The following is a 22,139-nucleotide window of genomic DNA, read 5'->3' as shown; positions in this document are numbered from 1 at the left end:
AGAAAGGGTGGGTCGGCCCTTAAGGCAGACAGCTCACTCACCCTGCGGGCAGAAGTTATAGCCACCAAAAAACAGACCTTCCATGACAGCGATTGCAAAGAGCATGTTGCCAGAGGATCAAATAGGGGTAACGTTAATTGTGACAGAACTAGCGACAATGACTATTGAGGGACCGGCTGTACCACTGGAGGATGTAAGTTCATAATTCCTTTCAGAAACCTCTGGGAAGTTTGGTGAGAGAAAACTATTACCTTCTACCTGCTCGTGAAAGGCTGAGATGGCAGCCAAATGTACTTTGAGGGAAGATGTAGCTAGGCCCTGTGATTTTAAATGGCATAGGTAATCCAAGACCGTGTCTAACGGGCAGGATACCAGTGAGAGGTCTCTCTCATGCACCCAATAAGAAAAATGCTTCCACTTGGATGTGTAGGAACGCCTAGTAGAAGGTCTTCTAGCATTAAGAAGCACAGTTTGCACCTCCTGGGAGAAACCATCTATTGGGGGTATATTCACCAGGCGGTAAAGTACAGACGCTTGGGGTCATGATGGAACAGAGTCCCCCGTGTGAAGATGTCCGGGGCTGAGGGCAGAGTTATGAAAGTCTGTCTTGACCACTCTAATAGCCTTGGCAACCAGAGCTGTCTTGGCCAAAATGGAGTGATCAATATGCAGTTTGTGTTGTCTTGTTGGATTTTGCAAAGTACTTTGGCAATAAGGAGAAATGGCGGGAAAATGTAGCATAGCCAGCCCGTCTAAACAAACTGAAAAACATCCCCTATAGAGAGGGAGTCGCTTCTTGCAAAGGAACAAAAGATTGGGGCTTTTGCATTGTTCGCCGTGGCAAATAAATCCACATCTGGGAGACCCCATTCCAGGAACACCTGATTGAGGTAAACCATGTTTAAGGACCATTCATGATCAGTGACCAACATTCTGCTGAGCACATCCACCCTGGAGTTTTCTGTTCTGGCTATGTGAACAGCTTGCAGAGACACCTCATTTGCAATCGCCCACTCCCAAATGGCAGTTGCTTTCTTGCAAAGGGCCAATTACGCAGTTCCACCCTGCTTGTTTATATAATACTTTGCAGTGGTATTGTCCATGTGAATCTGGACGCTTCTGTTCCGTAGGATGGCTGCAAAAGAAACAAGAGCAAATCATACTGCTCTAAGTTCAAGAACATTTATGTGCAGTGACTGTTCTACCTGACACCATTTATCCTGAACAGAAAGGGAACCACAATGGGCACCCCATCCAAACATGGAAGCATCGGTAGTGACACTAACGTCCCAACGTTGTGGCCCAAAGGGCATACCTTGCAACAAATTGGATTCAATAGCCCACCAGTGTAAGGATCGACCTACCTGTCTGGGTATAGGGAACCTCTGGTATGGGGAATGTGACATTGTGTTAAAGCATCGAACAAATGAGTTCTGTAGGTTTCTCATGTTCAGGCGTGCAAAGGGTACTATGGCCATGGGAGCAGCCATATGACCTAGTAACCGTTGGATTCTACTCGCGGCCTGAAATCTATTTGTCGAAAACAGATGTACCAGGGAACGAATCTTTCTCCCTCTATCAAGAGGTAACGTAGCCCTGCCTAATGTCGAGTCCAGCTTTGTCCCAATGTAGGTTAGTCGTTGGTATGTCTCCAGCTTGGACTTAGTGACGTTAATTACCAAACCCAGGTGGGAACACACTGTCATAACTGAATAGATTCTCACAGAACTCGTGTAGGCTTGCGTGCCAAAACTGTGACTGTCATTTGGGGCGCAGGAAAATCAACTATAACATAGACTGATTGATTTGAATTGTCACTTCTGCCAAACTCCGTGATGGAGTACAGACCTGAACTGCATAGACTCCAATAAAGCTTCCTCTACTGGAACCAACGTGTGTTCACTGGGGACGGGCTTCAGGGGTCTACCTGCCAGGGACTGACACACATAGTAGTTACTAGGGCAACCTGTTCCCTTAGTTCTCCTTCGGATAGTGTAGACAATAACCAGTCATCTAAGTAGGGGAAAACAGAACAACCCTTCATCCTCAGGTAAGCAGTCACCAGTGCCATGCACTTAGTAAACACTCTCAGTGCAATGGCCAGCCCCAAAGGCAACCCAGCATACTGGTACAGCCTGTCATGATACCTAAAACAAAGATATTTCCTGTGACCTCTCTTAATCCCCACATGGAAATACGCATCTTTTAAGTCCACAACAGCAACCTTCCTCTGGAGAGGAAGGTTAAGACATCCGAGAAGGTTACCATTTTAAATCTGGATGTTTTGAGATAATGATTTAACCCTCTCAGGTCCAAGATGGGATGAAGACCACCATCCTTCTTGGGGACCAAAAAGAACTTAGAAAAGAAACCATGAAACTCAGCTACGTTCAATACTTCTTGAATTGCCCCTTTATTTAACAGGGATTGAATCTCCAACTCCAGCTCAGGCATTCTATTAATAGTGGCCTGAGAGGCAAGAATACACTTAGGTCTGCCCACAAACTCCAACCCATATCCGTGCCTGACAATATTCAGGACCCAAGAGTCTGCTGTAATCGACTTCCATCGGGGGTAATAAGCAGACAATCTCTGGTGTAACAAGGGTCAGGTGTGGCTGCAACGAGTCAATTGTTTTGCATGGCCCTGGATGTCCTTGTTGAGCTGAACAGTGGGTTGTGAAGACTTCTGTTTATAGGGCCTCCTCCTAGACTGCTGTGGTTGATAGGATAGATAAGGCCTCTGGTAGGAACTAGGTTGTTGCTGGTATTGTCTAAACAGCCGCTCATACCATTGGTATCCATATTTCATCCAAATAAAGTAACGCTTAGGCCATGTATTAAGTTCTTGCCTAAGGTGGTGTCCGCGTTCCATATGGCACAGGAGATTAGTCTGCCAACCCTTTTTCCCAATCCGCAATCAAGGGCAGAACGGGCTCTGCATTCTTTAGATCTGAAGAGAGACCTGTCTTTTTACCTAGACAGGACAAGGGTCTTCAGAGAAGATGAACATTTGTTTATATGTTTTGAGGGACACAACAGAGGGAAGAGGGCATGTGCTTAAGACAATCTCTAGGTGGATTGTATCTACTATTCAGGCATCGTATCAACCGGACAAGATTCCTTGCCCTTTACAGGTAAGGGCACATTCAACCAGGTCCCAGGCCTCATCGTCGGCCTTGTTAAAGGGAGTCCCGGTTGCACATATATGCAAAGCTGCCACTTGGCCTTCCTGTGATACCTTTATTAAACACTATGCAATAGATGTTAATATGTCTTAGGATGTGGCAGTGGCTAAAGCAGTGTTACGCTCTTAGTTTATGTTAAAAAGAGAGAGAATAAGTGAGGAAGGATGACACAGTATACTTTATGCAATTGGAATTATGTTTTATTTTTACAACATTGTGGTCGATACATGTCAGGTTATTGTGCTCTTCAACCAACTTGGTTGTATGCTTTATACATATGCCAGCTTATATAGTCTTACATAGTATCTCGTTTTTGTATATAATTACCAATAAAATTTTGTTGGAGAGTTTCATCCCGCCTCCTGGTGTGTGTGTGTGGTGTAGCTTGGTAATCTCCCAATGTGAGCATGCACAGAAGAATGAAAATGAATACAAAGTTGTACACACCTGTAACTGTTGTTCATTGAGTTCTTCTGTGCAGACACACATCCCTCCCTCCTGCCCCGCTGTGAACTCTCTGGTTTTATCTAGTTGGTTCGCAGCTGCTCAGGAGAACTCAGGGAGAGGGGGCCGCTCCCCCGAGGATCATGGGACCATTTAGGTGGGAAAAGCGGTCTCCCAGCATGATCTAGGGGGAGCGACCCCTAACGGAGCTCTGTAAAAGCTAGAAAAGTTTTTCCGTCGGCAGGCCTGCGTATGCGGGGCTCCCAATGTGGGGATGCACAGAAGAACTCAATGAACAACAGTTACAAGTATGTACAACTTCGTAATACTTCAGAAATACAAAAGGCATTCTATCAGTATTACGTAAATCTCAGTTGTGACGTACCACTGGAAAAATAGATGAATATATTAATAAGCAGAAATTACCTAAGATCACAGAACAACAAAGACAAATTATGAATTAACCTATAACAGTAAGAGAAGTGGGAGAGGCTATAAAAAAGAGTAAGTTGGGGAAAGCGCCTGGACCAGATGGACTTCCAAATAGTTACTATAAGTGTTTTGCGAATGAACTCCTCCAGCCTTTACAAAAGACGATGAACTCTATCTTAGAGGGAGGTAAAATGCCAGACTCGTGGAAGGAAGCCAACATAATACTTATACCAAAAGAAGGTCAAGACCAGACATTGACAAGAAATTACAGGCCAGTATCATTATTAAACAATGACTATAAGCTGTTTGCCATGATGTTGGCAGGAAGACTTAAAAGTATCCTACAGGACATTATTCATGAAGACCAAAGTGGATTTTTACCTAAGAGGCAGCTGAAGGACAATGTAAGAATAGTATTGGATATTTTGGAGTATTCGGAAAAACATAATGAAAGACAAGCTGCTTTGATCTTCTTAGATGCCAAGAAGGCCTTTGATAATTTAAAATGGAAATTTTTGTTTAAGATCTTGGAAGATATGGATTTTGGAGACAATTTTATAAAATGGACTAAGTCTATTTATACATCCCAGACAGCACGGATAGTCATTAATGGAGAGTTAACCAAACTATGTGGAATACAAAGAGGTACAAGACAACGTTGCCCATCGTCACCCTTGTTATTTATACTGGTAGTTGAAGTTCTTAACAGGAGCATAAGACAAGATGAAAGAATTCAAGGTTTAAAGGTGAAACAGGAAAATTATAAGAGCCTTTGCGGATGATTTGGTGTTGGTTTTGGAGGACCCTTTAAAGGGAATTGAACCCTTAATGACAAGATTGAAAGAATTTGATGTACTGGCTGGTTTTAAGGTCAATAGAAGACCAAAGTGTTAACTAAAAATATGAAAATACAGGACCAAATGAAACTGGAGAGCAAAACGGTTTAAAATTGAGAAAAAGATAAAATACTTGAGTATTACTCTGTCAAATATGAATTGTATGTTATTCCAAAATAATTATATTAAGACTTGGAATGAAATTAAAAGGGACATGTTAAGATGGGATAAGATTCAATTATCGTTGTTGGGAAGAATAGCTACAATTAAAATGAATGTTTTACCTAGGATGTTATTCCTATTTCAGGCAATTCCAGTATTGACAACTGAGGCACCATTTAACCAATGGCAGAAGGATATATCGAGATTTATATGGCAAGGCAAAAAGACAAGGGTTAAACTTAAGGTTTTACAGGATACAAAGGAAAGAGCTAGTTTGCGTCTAGCAGATTTGAGAGTATATTTTGCAGCCAATTGTTTGGTTTGGATGAAGGAATGGATAATGTTAACAAATTGAAGACTATTGGACCTTGAAGGGCACGACTTAAAATTTTGGTGGCATGTGTACCTATGGTATGACAAAGTTAAGGCCAATGCAGAGTTTAATAATCATTATGTAAGGTGTGCCATTTTGAGCGGATTGGATAAATACAAACCTAAGTTGTGTTCGAAAATACTTCTCTGGTTGTCATTGCAAGAAGCTCATTTTAAAAGGGAAATAGTGAGTCCACCCAAATGGTTAACTTATCATGATTTATGGGAATTTTCTCAAAGCCAAGTTAAAATTAAATCAAGAGAGGACTTAGCAGCAGAAAGGCACACTTGCCAGTGGTTTCTCTATATGAAAATCTCGGAGAGATTTAAATTAGACAAGAGTCACTATGACTTTGATCAATCTAAAACTGAATGTGAAATGGCCCTCTGTACAAATGATAAACATGTTATTTCTAAAATGTATAAACTTTTGTTGAGGTTTGAGATGGAAGAAGAGCAAGTAAAAGAATGTATGATTAAATGGGCAAAAAATGTGGACATGACATATTAATGGAACAATGGGAAAATATGTGGACAAGGGGGTTGAAATTTACATTAAGCTCTAGTATCAAAGAAAGTTTTTATAAGATGATGTATTGTTGGTATATGACTCCTGAAAAATTGGTTAGAATGTATAAGGGTGCTTCAAATGTATGTTGGAAATGTGCTAAACAAGAAGGGACATTTTTTCATATGTGGTGGACATGTAAGAAAGCAAAGAGTTTCTGATTGCAGATACAATAATCAATTCAGAAGATTTTGAAGATTAGAATCCAGTTGAAACCAGAGATTTTTTTGTTGGTAATGATGGACAACCAGTTGGAAAGAAGCTTTGGAACTCTCATGAGGGGAGAATTCCCCTCCCCTTTTGTGTGTGCAGATATTTTCCATGGGATCAAACCCATTATCTTTTCAAAGCCCTTGTCCCAACACCTCAAACAGGTTTTTAAATTTGGAGGGAATTTAAAAAGCAGTTAGAGGTTTCTGTAGGGGCATCTTTTGAAAAGCAGTTCAAGGGATGGCAGGATCAAAATGGTTTCCCCCCAAGGGCCCTTTGGAAGCTCATTCAGGGTAGATTTCAGTGCAACTTTTTTTGCACTTTCAGAGTTATTTAGTGAAACAGCTTCCTAGGAAGTGCAGGGATGGATTTAAGGCATGAAATGCTAGATTCCTGCTTGTTTCTATTGACAGATTCAACTTCTCAAAAACTGCACAGGTAACAAATTTGCCTCATAGAGTTTGGGGCTGAGAAGTTGAATTCATCAATAGTGGCAGATCAGAATTGAGAATCCCAGTTCCTGGATCATTAGAGGCCTTCCTTAGATCCTGGGATCCCCAAGATACAGGCAGATAAATAAAGCCCTTGTCCCAACACCTCAAACAGGTTTTTAAATTTGGAGGGAAAATACTTCATGTAGATAATTATGGAGTGTAGAGTTGTCCCTTTGTTGATGATGCAGTATTCCAGGATCAGAAGCTGTAGCAAAATCATTGGCACCAGAAGTTATATAAATCATGCTTAAAGATAGCATAATTTTTTTTTAAATGAACATGCTTTAATCTCACCTGAGTATAATAATATTTCCTACAGGACTCTAAACCTTGTCAGCACATCATGACTTTTAACTGCACATCTTTGGCTTTGCTTGTAGGAACAAGCGTCACAGGATTTTATAGAGTGTGCGCCATCGACTACTGGAACAGGAGAGGCCCGTTTTCTCTGCCAGTGTACTACCATGAGGACTCTTAAAAACTGAGAATGTCCTATAGGCAAGCCAGAAATTAGTCTCAAGTCTGCTGACGAACGGATCATTCAAAATGCAAGCTACAGTTCTTACGGCAGCTTCTCTCGTGCCTCTTGAACATCCCCATGTCGTCCTTCTTCAGCCGGCTACTTTCAACCAAGCTATCCCATGTGGTCATTGGCAGGCTGAGGTTCTTGCACTGGCTGTCTCCAGCTCCTGCTGAACAGGACGGCCATTCAGTGCCAGCCCCACCATTAAACGAGGTGGGTGTCTTGCGTATCAGGTTTTGGATTCTGCTGGAGTGGCAAATCAGTTAATTGTCATCAGGAATGGACTGGAGTGGACTGGGAAGGGAAAATGGCCCAGGAACAAGTCCAGCTGAGCAGCCTCTGTGGTGCTACAAGCCAGCACTTGAGGGGCCACTGGACTTAGTGGCACCGACAGTGTTCATTGGCTCACCCTGTGCCTCCTCTTACAAAATGGCAGCTGGGCAGGAGAAGACAATGGTTAAGCTAGTGGTCCATAAGGTGCTGGCAGAGTTGTTGGGGCTTGGCCCACAAGGAAATTTCTCTGTAAGCTAAATGGTCAGTCCACTCCTGCTTATTGCATTGTATCTGTGAGCCTGGGCAGATCATGAGAAGGAGGGCAGGAAGGGTTACATCACCGCTTAGTTCTCATGGCCCCTTCTTACATGCCCAGGGTAATGCCGATTGCCACTTTGAGGTCAGGAAGCAATTTTCCTCAGGCCAGTTTGGCTAGGGATCCTGGAGATGTTTTGCCATCTTTTGGGCATGGAGCAGGGGTCACTGGGGCAGTGGGGAGGGGGGTAGTTGTGCATTTCCTGCACTGTGCAGGGGGTTGGACTAGATGGCCCAGGAGGTCCCTTCCAACCCTATGATTCTTTGAGGCATGCATGTGCATGGCATGAGTGCTTTGCAGCTCAGCTGACAAAACACTGAGCAAATATCCCAGTGAACCCACAACTAAGGTAATATGAACACAATTTAACAATTTATAAGATTATATAATTAATGAAAAAGTCATTCCTATTAATACGTAACAATTCATTTAAAGCGACTAAGTGCAAAACAGCGAACAACAATGAAAGTAGATTCTCCTATAGTACATTGAAAATCACATTAACGATATTGAGACAAATGGCCAAACAGTAATAATACTGCTTATAGGCAGGTGCGAATAGATCCAGGCAGTCCAACAGGACCACCGGAAAGATCCAACAAAGTTCAAAATTACTCGGGCTTCTTTGCCAGTATTATGTATTTTCTTACAGACGAACAAATTAAAGATGGCAAGCTTCCAAGGCTGTAGACCCAACAAGGAACCGGTCATCAAGACACTTGTTTCCGAGCAACAAACTTCATCAGGGGTCAAACAAACCCTACCATCATGACCGTGCTGACGCGTAACAACTTTCAACCGGCAGCCAGATGCACCCTTTTCCTGGCCTTGCGCACCCCTGATGAAGTTTGTTCTTGATGACCGGTTCCTTGTTGAGTCTACTGCCTTGGAAGCTTGCCATCTTTAATTTGTTTGTCTGTAAGAAAATACATAATACTGGTAAAGAAACCTGAGTAATTTTGAACTTTGTTGGATCTTTCCGGTGGTCCTGTTGGACTGTCTGGATCTATTCACACCTGCGTATAAGCAAACTTTTGTGAATGTACTATCTGTATTGATTGCTTGTATTATTACTGTTTGGCCGTTTGTCTCAATATCGTTAATGTGATTTTCAGTGTACTATAGGAGAATCTACTTTCATTGTTGTTCGCTGTTTTGCACTTAGTCACTTTAAATGAATTGTTATGTATTAATAGGAATGATTTTTTCATTAATTATATAATCTTATAAATTGTTAAATGGTGTTCATATTACCTTAGTTGTGGGTTCACTGGGATATCTGCATTTTGCTACTAAGGTTGCTTTGTTTTGTGTTTTGTGTTTCATTGTTAGGACAAAACATCGAGGGCTGGTCCTGGACACCAGGATTGCCGTGATGAGTCTGAGTCCCGTGTGGATCAATGGGGGTCCCAGTAGGGAACACCTCCCTCCCCAAATCTATAGTGAGGGAGGAGAACACTCCACCTGCCACGTTCTGGAATTTGATAGTTATTGAAGGAGGACTGTCTCCACCATTTGACAACCTGAGCCGTCCATCTTTTCTGAGAATGCACCAACAGCACAACCAAATGTTTGTGCAAGGAGAAAATCCTCCGGGAAGCCCTTGCTAGTGAGTACTGATACTTCTGACACAGGACACGTTTATTCAGATGGCCGAATTGGGGGAAGAGGAGTAAACTGAATTGGGGGAAGAGGAGTATTTATAAAATACTTCATTTCACAAAATACTGCCATGCACAGCATGGCATTCTAACACGCTATTGGCCGAAAGAGGGTCCTGGGAGAAAGGCAGCAGTTTGGAGTTACAGGAGCTGAAAGAGTTAAACTTTCCACATCAATTAAAAGTGTCTTTTCATGGCACCATGGAAGGATGGTGCCAAGACTACCAAAGGAGAAAAGTGATAACCCCCACCTTTTGTGCCATTGGAAAATTGCTGGCTGAACCCATGATTTAAGCTATTAAAGGTATCTGTTTCAATTCTGGTATTCATCTGTTGCAATAACTTCCTTCCTTCCAGTGAATGTTCTTGAAGTGTGAGAGGCGGAGAGGGGGGACCCTAAGGGCACATGTGTACCTGGTTCTCAGGGGAGTACCTTGGGCAAGTGGCAGACAGGCTGGAGTTTTAGACTGGAGAGATGAAATTAACAGAGCCTTCCAGGAGTGGAAGATGAAGTTAACAAGGAGCAATCTCCACTGGCTTTTTCTTTTTAAACTACACTTCCCAACCAACATTGCGTCTCCCTACACTTGACGAACAAGCACTGAGGTGTCTTGTGTAGAGAGTCTCAGAAAGAAGGGAGTAAGATAGGCAGCATCTTTAAATAGGAACATCAGCCCCTTGATCCTGATCTGTTGGGATGTGGAGTGCTAGCAGGGCAAGGCCCGTCTTAACATGCCTCTGAGGTCATATACATGCATATTCATTCAGCAATTGTACCATCAAATGGTAATTGTGTTTTGAAATGGCTGTTGCTAGTCAAGCACTCCAGACAGTTTTCTCATATTCTGACATCACCTCAAAAACAAATACTTTCCGTCAGGATTAGTCCACATCTAGCGGTACCAGTACCAAGTAATGTGTTTACATGCTTGTGAGAATCAGCCCAATCCTACAGAGGTGTTATTTCAGTAAAATGGAGGGGAGGAAAAGGTATCAGAAGGGAGAAAAGTGGGTTTGCTACAAAAATCAAGAGGTCTGCACATACAGGCTTCGAGCCTGTCTGAATTCTGATCCGCAACTTCCATGCCTCCTCTTCGTTGAAGCAACCCCAAATGCCCCCTGAAATGTTCCTTTTTGGTGATGGGGGACTCCCTTTTCCAGCAGGAGGGGGGAAGTGGAGGGCTGCTGCAGTACGGGTGAATTGCTGCGCTTTTGTATATATGGATTGTTACTGTTTTGATGATGTCCAAACCCACAATACATTAAATTGCCAAAAAAAAAATTCTAATCACCAGTGTTGTGTAACTGTTTTTAAAATGCTTCCTGATAAACTTGAGGTAAAAGTGATCCTGAGGAAGAATTACAAGTGGCCTAAAACAAGGGAAACGTTATTGTCTTTCCCTGCCCCACTTAGAAATGATCCTGCAATAGGATCAGCCATAAAGTTTACCATACGTCGGGGAGGGGGGTGGATACAGTGGTTGTCAAAGCTGTAGCAGAGAAGGATTTGGACATAAAATTGAGCGATATGAGCAATATGTGACTTGAGGTGAGCATTCTGAAGTACGAACATTTGTCCACAGACCCTTTTTCAACCACAGAGGCTATAATATCTGAGGAAGAAGTATTAAGACTTACGGGACTGTCTCTCCCCATATATTCCCCGGAGGACACTCCGATCAGGGGACAAACAGCTGTTTGTGGCCCGCCTAGCCTCGACGAGAGCCAGGGCCTTTTTGGTCCTGGCTCCCACCTGGTGGAACGCTCTGTCTGCTGAAATCAGGGCCCGGCAGGACCTACTATCCTTTCACCGGGCCTGCAAGACAGAGTTGTTTCGCCGGGCACATGGCTGAGGCTGGGTCTCCGCTGGCCTGAAAAGGGGTGTATAAAATCTTAACCCTCGCTGTGAAGGTTGTCCACCATCCTGTTTTAAACGTGTATTAATACACTGTTTTAATGTAAACAAATTTTTTATTGTATTTTAATATGTTGTTATCCGCCCTGAGCCCGCTGGCAGGGAGGGTGGAATAGAAATGTTAAATAAATAAATAAGAGGTATTTCTGCTCTAGGTGGAGAGCACAGGTTTTAATGAAGATGATCCAATATGGGTGGAATACTAACCACTACTCCACACATGACGACACAGGTTACGCTGAAGAGAGAGAGAACGGTTCTCAAAACGGGGCTGCCATTTTTGGTGGCAGCGTGGTGTAGCAGTTTCAGCACAGTACTAGGATCCGGGCGGCCCAGGTTCAAATCCCCACTCTGTCACGGAAGCTCATTGGGTGACCTTGGGCCAGTCACTCTTCTTCACAGTTCACAGTTCAGTTGTTGTGAAAATAAAATAAGAGGTTGGGGAAATGGTGCCATAAGCCACTTTAGGTCTCCATTGTGGGGAAGAGAGAAGTATAAATAAAAATGAACCTAGTTCTGGCTTTTTAATGGGAAGAATTATGTAAACATGACATACAAACAGGGCTTTTTTTCTGGGAAAAGAGGTGGTGGAACTCAGTGGGTTGCCCTTGGAGAAAATGGTCACATGACTGGTGGCCCCGCCCCCTGATCTCCAGACAGAGGGGAGTTTAGATGGCCCTCCGCGCCGCTGAGCGGCGCGGAGGGCAACCTCAACTCCCCTCTGTCTGGAGATCGGGGGGTGGGGCCACCAGCCATGTGACCATTTTCAAGAGGTTCCGGAACTCCGTTCCCCCGCGTTCCCCCTGAAAAAAAGCCCTGCATACAAAAGGCTGCTGAACCCCTCCCACGCTACAGCCTTGCCCACATGAACACAGCTCAAGGAAGCAAATTTAAAAGATTCTTTAAAAACATTTATTAACAAATATCAATACAGTTCTTTGAGTGTACACAACTGTGTTGCACCCAAGTGCAAAAAGAAAACCAAGCACTTAAGAAGTGTTTGAGAAGAAGCGCTAATCTATGAAAGTGAAGAACAACTTCAAGACGCAGAGATTGGGAATCCGCACCAGCTCTGGACTGGAAGTGGTGTGATTTTTTTTTAACAAGCTCCTGTGGTGAAAAGCAAAATAAATAAGCATTCAATATCAGCGATGGGACGCAATCAAAACACTGTGCTTGGCTGTCTTTCAAAGTCTCAATCAGATGCCGGCTATAGGAAAAGTACGAACAGTGTGGAAAGAGAAAACGGTAAGCTTTTTCTGCCTCATAATTTTAGAACTCAAGGCCATTGTATGAAATTGATTGGCAGTTGGTTCACAATAGACAAAGGAAAGTTTCAGCTTCACACTATGCAGATGTATAAAAAACAAAATTCAACACCACAAAAGTCTTTAGCTTAGGTGGCTTTTTAAAAAGTTGATATATATTCATGGCATGTGCCAGTTGATGGCTATTTGCCCTGCTAGCTGAATGGCATCTCCGTATTTAGAGGCAGCAACTAAATATCAGTGCATCAAATGCTGAGGGAAAACAAGGGATGGCTGTCTATTGGTGAAGTTCCCGAGAGTATCTGGCAACCCACTGCTGAGGAATAGAGTGGAACTAGATGGATACTTGGCACAGCAAATTTAAAATCTTAAAATGCAGGCTCAATAGATTGATATCAGTCCACAAGCAAAGTACAGTATCAAAGTTCTACCATTAGATCTCAAAGACAGTGTTCTAATGTTTTTTTTACAGCATCTGTTAAATGTTCAAGATAGGAAACGAGGAAGATCTTGCTGGCAGCAAACTAACAGTAGCTGAGGTCCATTTGGGCTGACCCCCGGCCCCTTCTGAAGGTATTTAATATGGGCAGGACCAGAGGGCAAGAACCAAAGGATTCTGTACGGGTCAGCTTGGTAGAGCTGAAGCTCTCCCAGACTTTCTTGTCTTTTGTTTTCTCTGAGGGGTCTTTTTGTAATGGGAAATGTTCTTCATTTTTTAAGTCCCTGTAAAGAGAAAAGTTTGCCTACCCATGCATAAACAAACGGCGGGATTCATCCTTCCCAGCTTCAAAGCCATTGCTCAGTTATCAAAGCCTGAAGCTGGCAGATGAGCTGAATTCCTCTTCATTGAACCAATCCCACAAGATAATAAGCAAGGAACATACCTGGTCTGGTCTAAGGCCTGCAATGCTGTTTTGGAGCTAGAGCCCCCTGGGCCGGGTAATGCATCCCTTCTCAGAATTTCAACATACCTGATTGTAGCACTGGTTGGAACTGGCCTGACATGCAGATTTCTTCCTGTTTTCGGCGCACAACACGCTGAATGGCTGGGGGGAGGCCCTGAGGATTGCGAGAGAAAATAATGGCGTAGCCATCATCACAGGAGCCATCCTCTTTCAGACTTCGGCAGGCATAAGTGATGGCATAGTTATCATAGTCTGTGTCGATCACCCAGTAGTTGTCACCTGGGAACATACCAAAAGTTCAAAAATCAGATGTATTCATTTATATTTAACTTCATTTATACCCTGCCTTTCCCCGCAATCGAAGCCCAAAGCAACTTGCATCATTTTGGTGTAGTGGTTAAGAGCACAGGACTCATCTGGAGAGCCGGGTTTGATTCCCCACTCCTCCGCTTGAAGCCAGCTGAGTGGCCTTGGGACAGTCAGAGCTCTCTCAGCCTCACCCACCTCACAGGGTGATTATTATGTGGATAATAAAACCACACTTTCTAAACTGCTCTGAGTTCAGTAGGAATGGGCACAAACCAGAAAAAAAACTGGTTTGTGGTTCGTTACATTTCATGAACCACGAACTTTCACGAACCTGCCCCAGTTCACAAACCGGTTCATTTGGTTCATGAAAACGTCACATCCAGATCAGCAAATCGTCACTTCTGGGCCAGCAGAAGGCCACTTCCGTGTCAGCAGAAGGTCTGCAGGAAGTCCATCCCCTGTTGCTTAGGAAACTGATTGATTGGCGCCAGGCTGTCCTGCAGTGATGAACCAAAAAACAAACCAAATGAACCAGCCTGAAGTTTGTGGTGGTTCATCAGAAATGGGCTCTGATGAACCCCCGGTTCATGAACCACAAACCAACCTGGTTCGTCACAAACTTTGGTTCGTATTTTGGTTCGTGCCCATCTCTATTGTTAAGTTGCCCTGAAAGGTGGTATATAAATTTAATGTTGTTGTTGTTATTCCTCCATTTTTTTCCTCACAACAAACCCTATGAGGTAGGCTAGGCTGAGTTTGTGACTGGTCCAAAGCCATTAAGCAAACTTCCACAGCAGAGTGGGGATTCGAACCTGGTTCTCCCAGCTCCTAGTCCATTTCTGTACCCACTGTACCACACTGACTCACAAATGAAGAATCCTTCTGTATCGATGCAGTACTGGGAAAGAAAGAGGGAGATGCCTAAGGCAACAGAATGAGAGGTGGGTTTTAAACTTGTGTGAAGTTAACTTGTCTGATATGCTATAGGAAGGGAATATTTAAAATGTACGGAGGGTATGATCATCAGTGCTGGGACAATAGAAGCATGGTTATGTATTTTTCATGGATATGATAGACAGCTAATGAACTGGGTTTATAGGAATCAGTAACAGATTTGCCAAATATGAGATTAATATTGATTCCACACACTTCCATGCACTTCCAATCCTCTTTATAGATCATTTGGAACGGATTTTTTTGTGTGCGGAACAAAAGCTCCTCCTCAAACGATTGATAAAGTGCATTGAAAGTGCATTATCCAATGTGTGCGGAATCACTGTAATAGAAAATGTAATAATAAAACACCGTAAATATTAGACTAATTTTGGGGAAAGTATTTAGACTATGAATCCTGTTACTAAATTTTTAAGTAACGTAGGAGTTGAGAGTTTCCTTCTTAACTAGGTTTGCTCAAACACCTGCCAGAATGGCTCACTTCCCGTGTGCCAGTGGCAGGCAGCCAATTAATTGGCTGTCTGGCAGTTTGCAATCTCTTTGTGTGTATTTGCAGAAACAGGCTACTTGCAGCCATTAGATGCCGACACAAAGGGCCAAGCTAGATGTGTAGGTTTTTAAAGAGCTGGGTCTGGTTTCCCAGGCTGAGCTCAGGTTTCCGCAGCAGTTAAAAAGTAAATGGCTGTTAAAAAGTACAAGAGTCCAAATGGCCTCAGAATGCTTCTGGGGGGGGGGGCTCCTTCCTCCCCCCTCAAGCCATTTCCCCTGTTAAAATAGCATGGGAGGATTCTTCCCGCCTCCAATTTTTACTGCTCCACGTGCACAGAATACACGTGGTGCAGAAAAAAATGGGGGAAACCCTTCCTCCATGCTATTTTGACATGGGAAACAGCTTGGGAGGGGGAGCCCCTCCTCCCCTCATGGAGGCATTCTGAAGCCCTTTAGGGCCTGCTTTATTTTTAACAGGTACTCCCCAAAGCTGCTTTGTAGCCACAGGGAACTGGAGTTGGGGATCCCAGACCAAGCGCATTAAAAACCTGCACATCTAGCTTGGCCCTCAGATGACGAGAGACCAGCTTCTGATCTCCTGCAGGGGAAACTTTGCTCTCTCCCCAGCAGTGAGTGTCATACAAGGTCGGTTTGTCTGCCAAACAGGTTTGCTGAGAAATTCACAGCATCCCTCTTCTTAACTATGGGTTGGATTCAGAGAGAAGTTTCTGTTAACAGGAAAGGGGAATTGAACCACTGCAGAGCTTATGCTGTCCGGGGTGTGTGTGTGTGTGTGTTCCCCCCTGTTCTCCAGCAGCAACATTTCAAAGAGTGTTTTGGATTTCAGCAGGACTGGTGATCCAAGTACATCCAACAGAAATATTTTCCATCGATGGAAAATACTGCTGCATCCAACTCTGTGATTTTAACGGATGCTATCTGGGGATGTGGGGATGTTTGCAATATATTCATTGTATTTACGGGCATGGTTTTGGTGGCCATTTTATTTTATTTTTTTAATGTGAAGCTTTCTAAGCCCAGGCCTCACTGCATGCATGACCACCACCACCCTCAAGCTATAGGATAAAAATGGAACTTGCGTGCAGAGCCTCACAATGCATGGAAGCTCAGGAGGGCTGGCTTTTGGACACACTCCTGACCAGCAAAGAAAGGAGGAAATTTCTGGGAAAGAGCCTGCCAACTCTCTGTCCCTCCTTCCTAATGGCTTAGCAGCTCCCATGCTACTAAGGTAGTGTCTGGAGGAACCTTGGACACTCTGTTCAGCCTCATTCTACAGTTCTCAGGCACATCTAAGTCGTTTTCTGAACTCCAGCTTAGGAAATTCCTACAGTTCTTGAGGAGGAGCTCAGTGGAGATGCAATGCCAGAGTTTGCCATCCAAAGCTGCCATTTTCTCCATGGGAACTTATATCTATGGTCTGGAGATCAGTAGTATTTCCAGGGAAACCCCAGGGCACGTTTGGCAACCCTGTTTCTAGGTTTAACACCACACACTCTTTTTTCCTTTGTGTTACAGCCACAAGCAAGTGATGTCTTTCTTACCTCCACTGGACAAATAACTGGCCAGGCCTTGATAATTCATGAACATTTTTGCTGGTGTGGCGGGGTCAGGCACTGAGTATTGGGCCGCCATGTCTGCACAGATCACCCAGAATCTGAAACCAAGAGGAATTTGAACACACGGGTAGCCTGCTGCAGTATCCCCCTGCATCCCTTCCTGGTTTCTACATTGCCTCTATGAAGCAAAAGTTCTGACATAACCTAGCCTACTGTGTTGTAGGAGGCCAACACCAGCACAGACCCATCAGCAATGTTGCTTGCATTTACACAAGTATGCTCAGCTTCAAAGCTAATGGCACGCTGTAGTCTTGGACAGCAAGGGCTCATGCATTTGTGCTCAGCACTTGAACCAATTGATATATCACAATTGGTGTATCACTTTGAACACAATGCATCGGCCTTGATATAAACAGCAGAATGGGACCTGGACAGACAGAACAGACTGGGCCACTGTGGGCCGCAAGTGCAGTCCAAAATTTTCTGAATACAAATTCCCATAAATACAAAGCAGAACAGCTCAGATTATCTAGTTTGTTTGCATCTGCAGGGAAGCTTTTGCATTCAAAAAACTGGCACAGCTCAATGCCTGGAGTAGCTCCCTTCCCTGTACAACCTCAGAGCCCTACTGCATTCTTCTACGTGTATGGACCAGGCTTGGCTTTGCACGCTCAGCTGAGACACCTACATGGGGTCTTTCACTATGATGTGTAAGTTAGACATCTCTGGCATTCTCAGCTGTTAACACTGAGATCCCATGGAAAAGGCTACCCTGGTCACTTTTCACACTGGCATCACCACACCCACAGAAAGGATCAATAATGGCTTGGAAAATCGTTGGTCCATCCACTTGATCTCCATATTCTCGCTGGAATGGTGTGTAAAAGAGCCAGCAGCCATATCGTTCCTGTGCAACCAGATCAATGCAAGAGACCAGTCCTGAATATTGGTCTCCCAAACTAATAGCGTAATCCTATGCTGAGTTACTCTAAATCCATTGAAATCAATGGGTTTAAGATTGGAGTAATTGCGTTGGATTGTGTATCGCCTTGAACATAATGCATTGGATTGCCTTGTAAGTATCCTGCTTGACTCTCCACTTTCTTGCTTCCCCAAATTACCTCTTCCTGCTAATCTTGCTAAGCATCTCCACATTAATTTAAGACTGCTTGCTTTAGCAAACTGGCTTTAGACTGTTTCATTACCAACCCACGAGGTGCTTTGGGCTGGTCCCCTAAACTATTGCATTTATTACCTTCCTTTTCTTTACGCTAACCAATTGCCAAGAGGCCAAATACACTGGCATTGTAATCCTAAAAGAATTATACCCTTCTGAGCCCATTGACTTCAATGGACTTAGTAAAGTGTAAATCTGTTAAGGATTGCACTGCCAATCACACATCTGTTGCTGATCTATACCATTTCAAACTGCAGGTTGAGATACATAATTGTTGAACACTCCTTCGTATTAAAGCTAAAAAGGAAGCTAGGGAAATTTGGACTGATTCCCTATTGCTGCTATAGACTCCCACTTGACTACTGCCACACTGTTTCTCGGGGTCCAGTGATAATGCAGAAGCACAATTTCAGGGGTCACACAAGGCTGGAGTGAAAGGGGAGGGGACAGAGATGTTGCCTTCCTGTAGTGCAATTCTGCTGGCACTTTTTAGGGTCCAAGCCTATGTCATAGAAGCAGGTGACCCGGGAATGTTTAGAAGCCGTCGTTGCCTCCTCTTGGCCATCTGATGACGTACCCAAAAAGCTTCACTCGGCCTTTAGAAGACGCAATCATAGTGCCATCCTCCTCGATTGTGTATTCAGCTGAGATGTTATCTTGTAGAAATAGGCCTTCTGGGTCTTTCTTAGCCAGGGCGTACCATTTACCCGCATACTAAAAACAACAAGACATTTAAAGTTAGCAGGAGGGACATGGCAGAAAGCTGGATTACAACTAGACCTGGGAGGAGATGATAAGCCAGCTATCTGATCCCCTAAACCTCAAGGCAAGCCACGTGCTAACCAAAATCCAAATGTTAGAACTGTCAATTAAGTAGTATGGCCCTTTTCACACTGCTTACCGGGCATGGAACATCACACCGAGGTCCCGGAACGACAGCGTCTTCCTGGTGTGATTTTGTGCGAGAACAGCAGTTCTCATGTGAAATCGTACCAGGAAGACGCTGTTGTTCCGGGAGCTCGGTACGGATGTTCTGTGGCCGGTAAGCAGTGTGAAAACGGCCTATTTGAGGTGTAAAATCCACTGGTGGCTTGGATCCATCAGCACACTTCCACGGACAAACTATTTCCAACCTTCTTGCTTCCTCCTGCTGCTGCAACCCAAAATGTCCCCCCAAAATACTGTACTCAAGGCTGCAGAGCAGGAAGAAGAGAATGGAGCTGATGTGCTGGATTCAGGCCTCCGTCTCTCGGAATTCTTCCATGAGAGAGTCACAGTTGAGGACCAGTTTATACAGAGTCGAGTGACAAAAGAAGCTCCTGGATTGTACAACTTCAGGCCGAGCTGCAATTACATGATTGGTCCCATGCCTAGGATGGCCGTCCTTCAAACGTTTCCAGAAGTGATGCAGGAGCCGGCATGCCACAATGGTTTCCGCACTGCTGCAGATAACGTGTGTTCCGAGCCTAAACTATCAAACAAGATTCCTACAAGGTAGATTAAAATTACAACCGGAGATGACAGTTCTAAATATTTGAGATATGTTCTTTAAATATTTACGAAACACTGTGGCGTATCTGACAAAGCAAAAAGGGAGGTTTGGGAGCCATACATGCAGATCTGCCCTGAACGAGTGTTGAATTGCCCTCCAGATTAGAAAGTGTTCATAGTTACCCTCTGGGGGTCAAAATTTTCCTTCACAGAGAAAGACTCTACTGCACACGAAGTCTGTGCCAAGCAGTCATCAAAGATGGAAAGAAGAACCACCAGGAATGTGCACTGTGTGTGTCTCATTCTGTAAGGCAGCGCAGCTGTTCAGCTCTAGAGAAAAGGGGGGGGATCATATTTAGTTAACTACTTTGCTTTCATTCTCTGACAATCTGCTGTGACGATTGACTATATTTACCCAAGCCCTAGCCAATGCATTTTACTAGAGGAATCCACATTTCTGAAAAACTGCAAAATCTAACAGTCTGCACCAAGTTATCCCCAACTGTGAACTATGCTAGTTATCCTCAAGGGATAGGGCAGTGATATAAAACTGAACACAGCCCCTTTGGATCATAGGCAAGTATATTTATCAAACAAAAGCGGGAGCCTTCAGATTATTACTGCTAAAGTCATAGCATACCACTGTTTCAAAAGCAAACACCGACCAGAGCAGAATCCATTTTTTACGTGTTAAATTTGAGCTTACCAGTCACACACACGTATGATGAGGGCCAGAAAAAAATTTATATTCCATTTTTTGCTTTCTGGAAGAACATTCTCATTATTGACAATAACAGGAGGACAATTACACAGATTATCCTGTTTGCATTTACCCAGCAGAGATGGCAGCTTAAATTAGTCAGAAATCAAGTTCATTAATTGCCCAGTTAATTTCTGTTTGTGGCTTTGGACATCCTTTATATTTTGATGAACCACAGCTAATGACTTTCATGCTCCTTGGCATCAATAATGTAAATACCCTTTCAATTTCCTCTACCAATTCTCTTCCTTAAAGCACTAATTCTGAAACCTTCGCATCTCAATCTTGTGCATGTTTACACATAAATTAGTCTCTGGGGCTAACACACACCATTTCTGTCGATAAATACCCAAGGCCCAATCCAGCTAGATGTCAGGCAGGCAAGCCAGCCTGCCTGCCATATCTGTGAATGTATATCTACGGCGGGGGGGGGGGGGGATGGGCTTTCTTCCTATAGTGTGGCTTTCTTCCTTTACTGGATCTTGGCTACACTTTGCTAAAAGGTCTTATCAGTACAGCCGGGAAAATGTGGGAACCAACCTTGAGATATTCAGCTTTACATCTTTTTCTGGACTTTCACTGACTTCAACTGACTTGTTTGAACTGCGGGGAGGGGACTTGGGGGTATAACCTCTCAGGGAAGACTTTGCTTCAGCATTCCAGGCAATTACTATGTAACAGTGCACTTCTGGGAGTTTTATCTAAATAAAGACCTTTAACACATACAACCGTGTTGGATGAAGTGGAGAGTCTGAGAGAATCCCCTAGCCAGGCCTGACACTCGGATTGCATGCAACTGGACGCAATTTAAAGGCCTTGTTCACACTGAGTAAACTCGCGTCTGGGCTGCAGATGGGATCGCACAATAAAATGCTCTTCTATGCAGAAAAAAGATGCTTCAGAGAAAACAAAGCTAGAAAACTAGATGCCTGGAGGAGATGTTCTATGAACAGGGGATGCTTTTGACTATACATGATGTAAGTAAATAGTTTGGAGAAGGACTCCACCTCATGAGCTCCTCTCTGCTGTCTGATGTGATGCAGCCCAAACGCTGATTTGCCAATTGACACCTAGAAATTTATAGCACGAGAAAGAAGCTTACTTCCTCATGCACCACAGTGTAGATGGGAAAGCATAAGTGTATCAACACAGTGCAGTAGCAATGAAGCACAACTGGATTTTACCTAGATCCAGATGTTTGCTGTATTACAGCTGGAGGTTCTTAGACCCATGATGCATGTCCTTAACCTGACAGAGCATGGAATTCCTTCCACGCCTCGACTATCCTTCTGGCAAGTGAGACTCAATTGAAGGGGGGGGGGTTGGAGTTTGGAAGATCCTGCTAGCTTGCTATCCGCAGCTGAACTTCACTTGGACTAAGTTTGTCATCTTCTCTGGTTGCAGGTGCCTAGTCTGAGCACACCCAGAGGTGTGAGACAAAGGAAGCCAACCTTCATCTGTGGCTTGCAACCTGAGCCTGGGGTAGCCAGCTCAGTTAATTCAGACCTGCCCGGGAGATGTGTGTGTTGCATTTTATTTTAACTGCATCACTTAAATCCAAACTACAAGTGACAGCAGCCACAGGTCCATCGTGTGGCAATCAATGCAATTTTAGAAGCATTTGTAGTTCTTTAAAAAAAACTCCTACAAGGCTCTGGTCCAGAGCGCATGTGCTACGGTAGGGCAGCCCCAGGAGCTCTTCTCCCCCCACCTCATGCCTTTTCAGTTACAGAAACAACTCCTTGCTGCTTATTTGGCACCTACAAATGGGGGGGGGGACAAGTTCTCCCCAGTTTTGAGCCTCACCAGCGTTTCA

The 22,139-nt window shown here is 43.9% G+C and overlaps 2 protein-coding genes across 2 annotated transcripts in view; one reads left to right on the top strand and one right to left on the bottom strand.

The window, feature by feature from the left end:
* The window catches only part of IDUA (alpha-L-iduronidase), a 105,659-nt gene extending 95,864 nt beyond the window's left edge, over positions 1-9,795 (top strand). Inside the window, exons 14-15 of the mRNA XM_054986429.1 lie at positions 7,086-7,441; positions 9,150-9,795. Of these exons, the coding sequence (XP_054842404.1) occupies positions 7,086-7,183 (98 nt within the window). The 3' untranslated portion in view covers positions 7,184-7,441; positions 9,150-9,795. The remainder of the gene's footprint in view (positions 1-7,085; positions 7,442-9,149) is intronic.
* On the bottom strand, positions 7,243-19,866 carry LOC129335182 (purpurin-like). The gene is made up of 5 exons (XM_054987622.1): positions 19,747-19,866; positions 18,650-18,786; positions 16,881-16,993; positions 13,633-13,845; positions 7,243-7,394 (listed from the first exon to the last, which is right to left on the bottom strand). Exons 1-5 carry the CDS (start codon positions 19,864-19,866, stop codon positions 7,243-7,245), a joined length of 735 nt encoding a protein of 244 aa, XP_054843597.1.
* Between the last annotated feature and the right edge of the window lie 2,273 nt (positions 19,867-22,139).

The sequence above is a fragment of the Eublepharis macularius genome, chromosome 8 (genome assembly GCF_028583425.1).
Source record: "Eublepharis macularius isolate TG4126 chromosome 8, MPM_Emac_v1.0, whole genome shotgun sequence".
In the NCBI taxonomy this organism is placed as follows: Eukaryota; Metazoa; Chordata; class Lepidosauria; order Squamata; family Eublepharidae; genus Eublepharis; species Eublepharis macularius.
The sequence above is the reverse complement of the archived record's forward strand: the minus strand, read 5'-3'. Positions and strand labels throughout refer to the sequence as shown.

What these genes read in the sequence shown, in the direction of transcription:
- LOC129335182 (XM_054987622.1), bottom strand. Translation starts at nt 19,866, where the DNA reads ATGAGACACACACAGTGCACATTCCTGGTGGTTCTTCTTTCCATCTTT. An exon ending in AAAATTTTGACCCCCAGAGG is followed by an intron (nt 18,787 to 19,746) that starts GTAACTATGAAC and finishes TGTTGTTTTTAG; the next exon opens with TATGCGGGTAAATGGTACGC. An exon ending in CCAACCAGTGCTACAATCAG is followed by an intron (nt 7,395 to 13,632) that starts GTATGTTGAAAT and finishes CCTGTTCAGCAG; the next exon opens with GAGCTGGAGACAGCCAGTGC.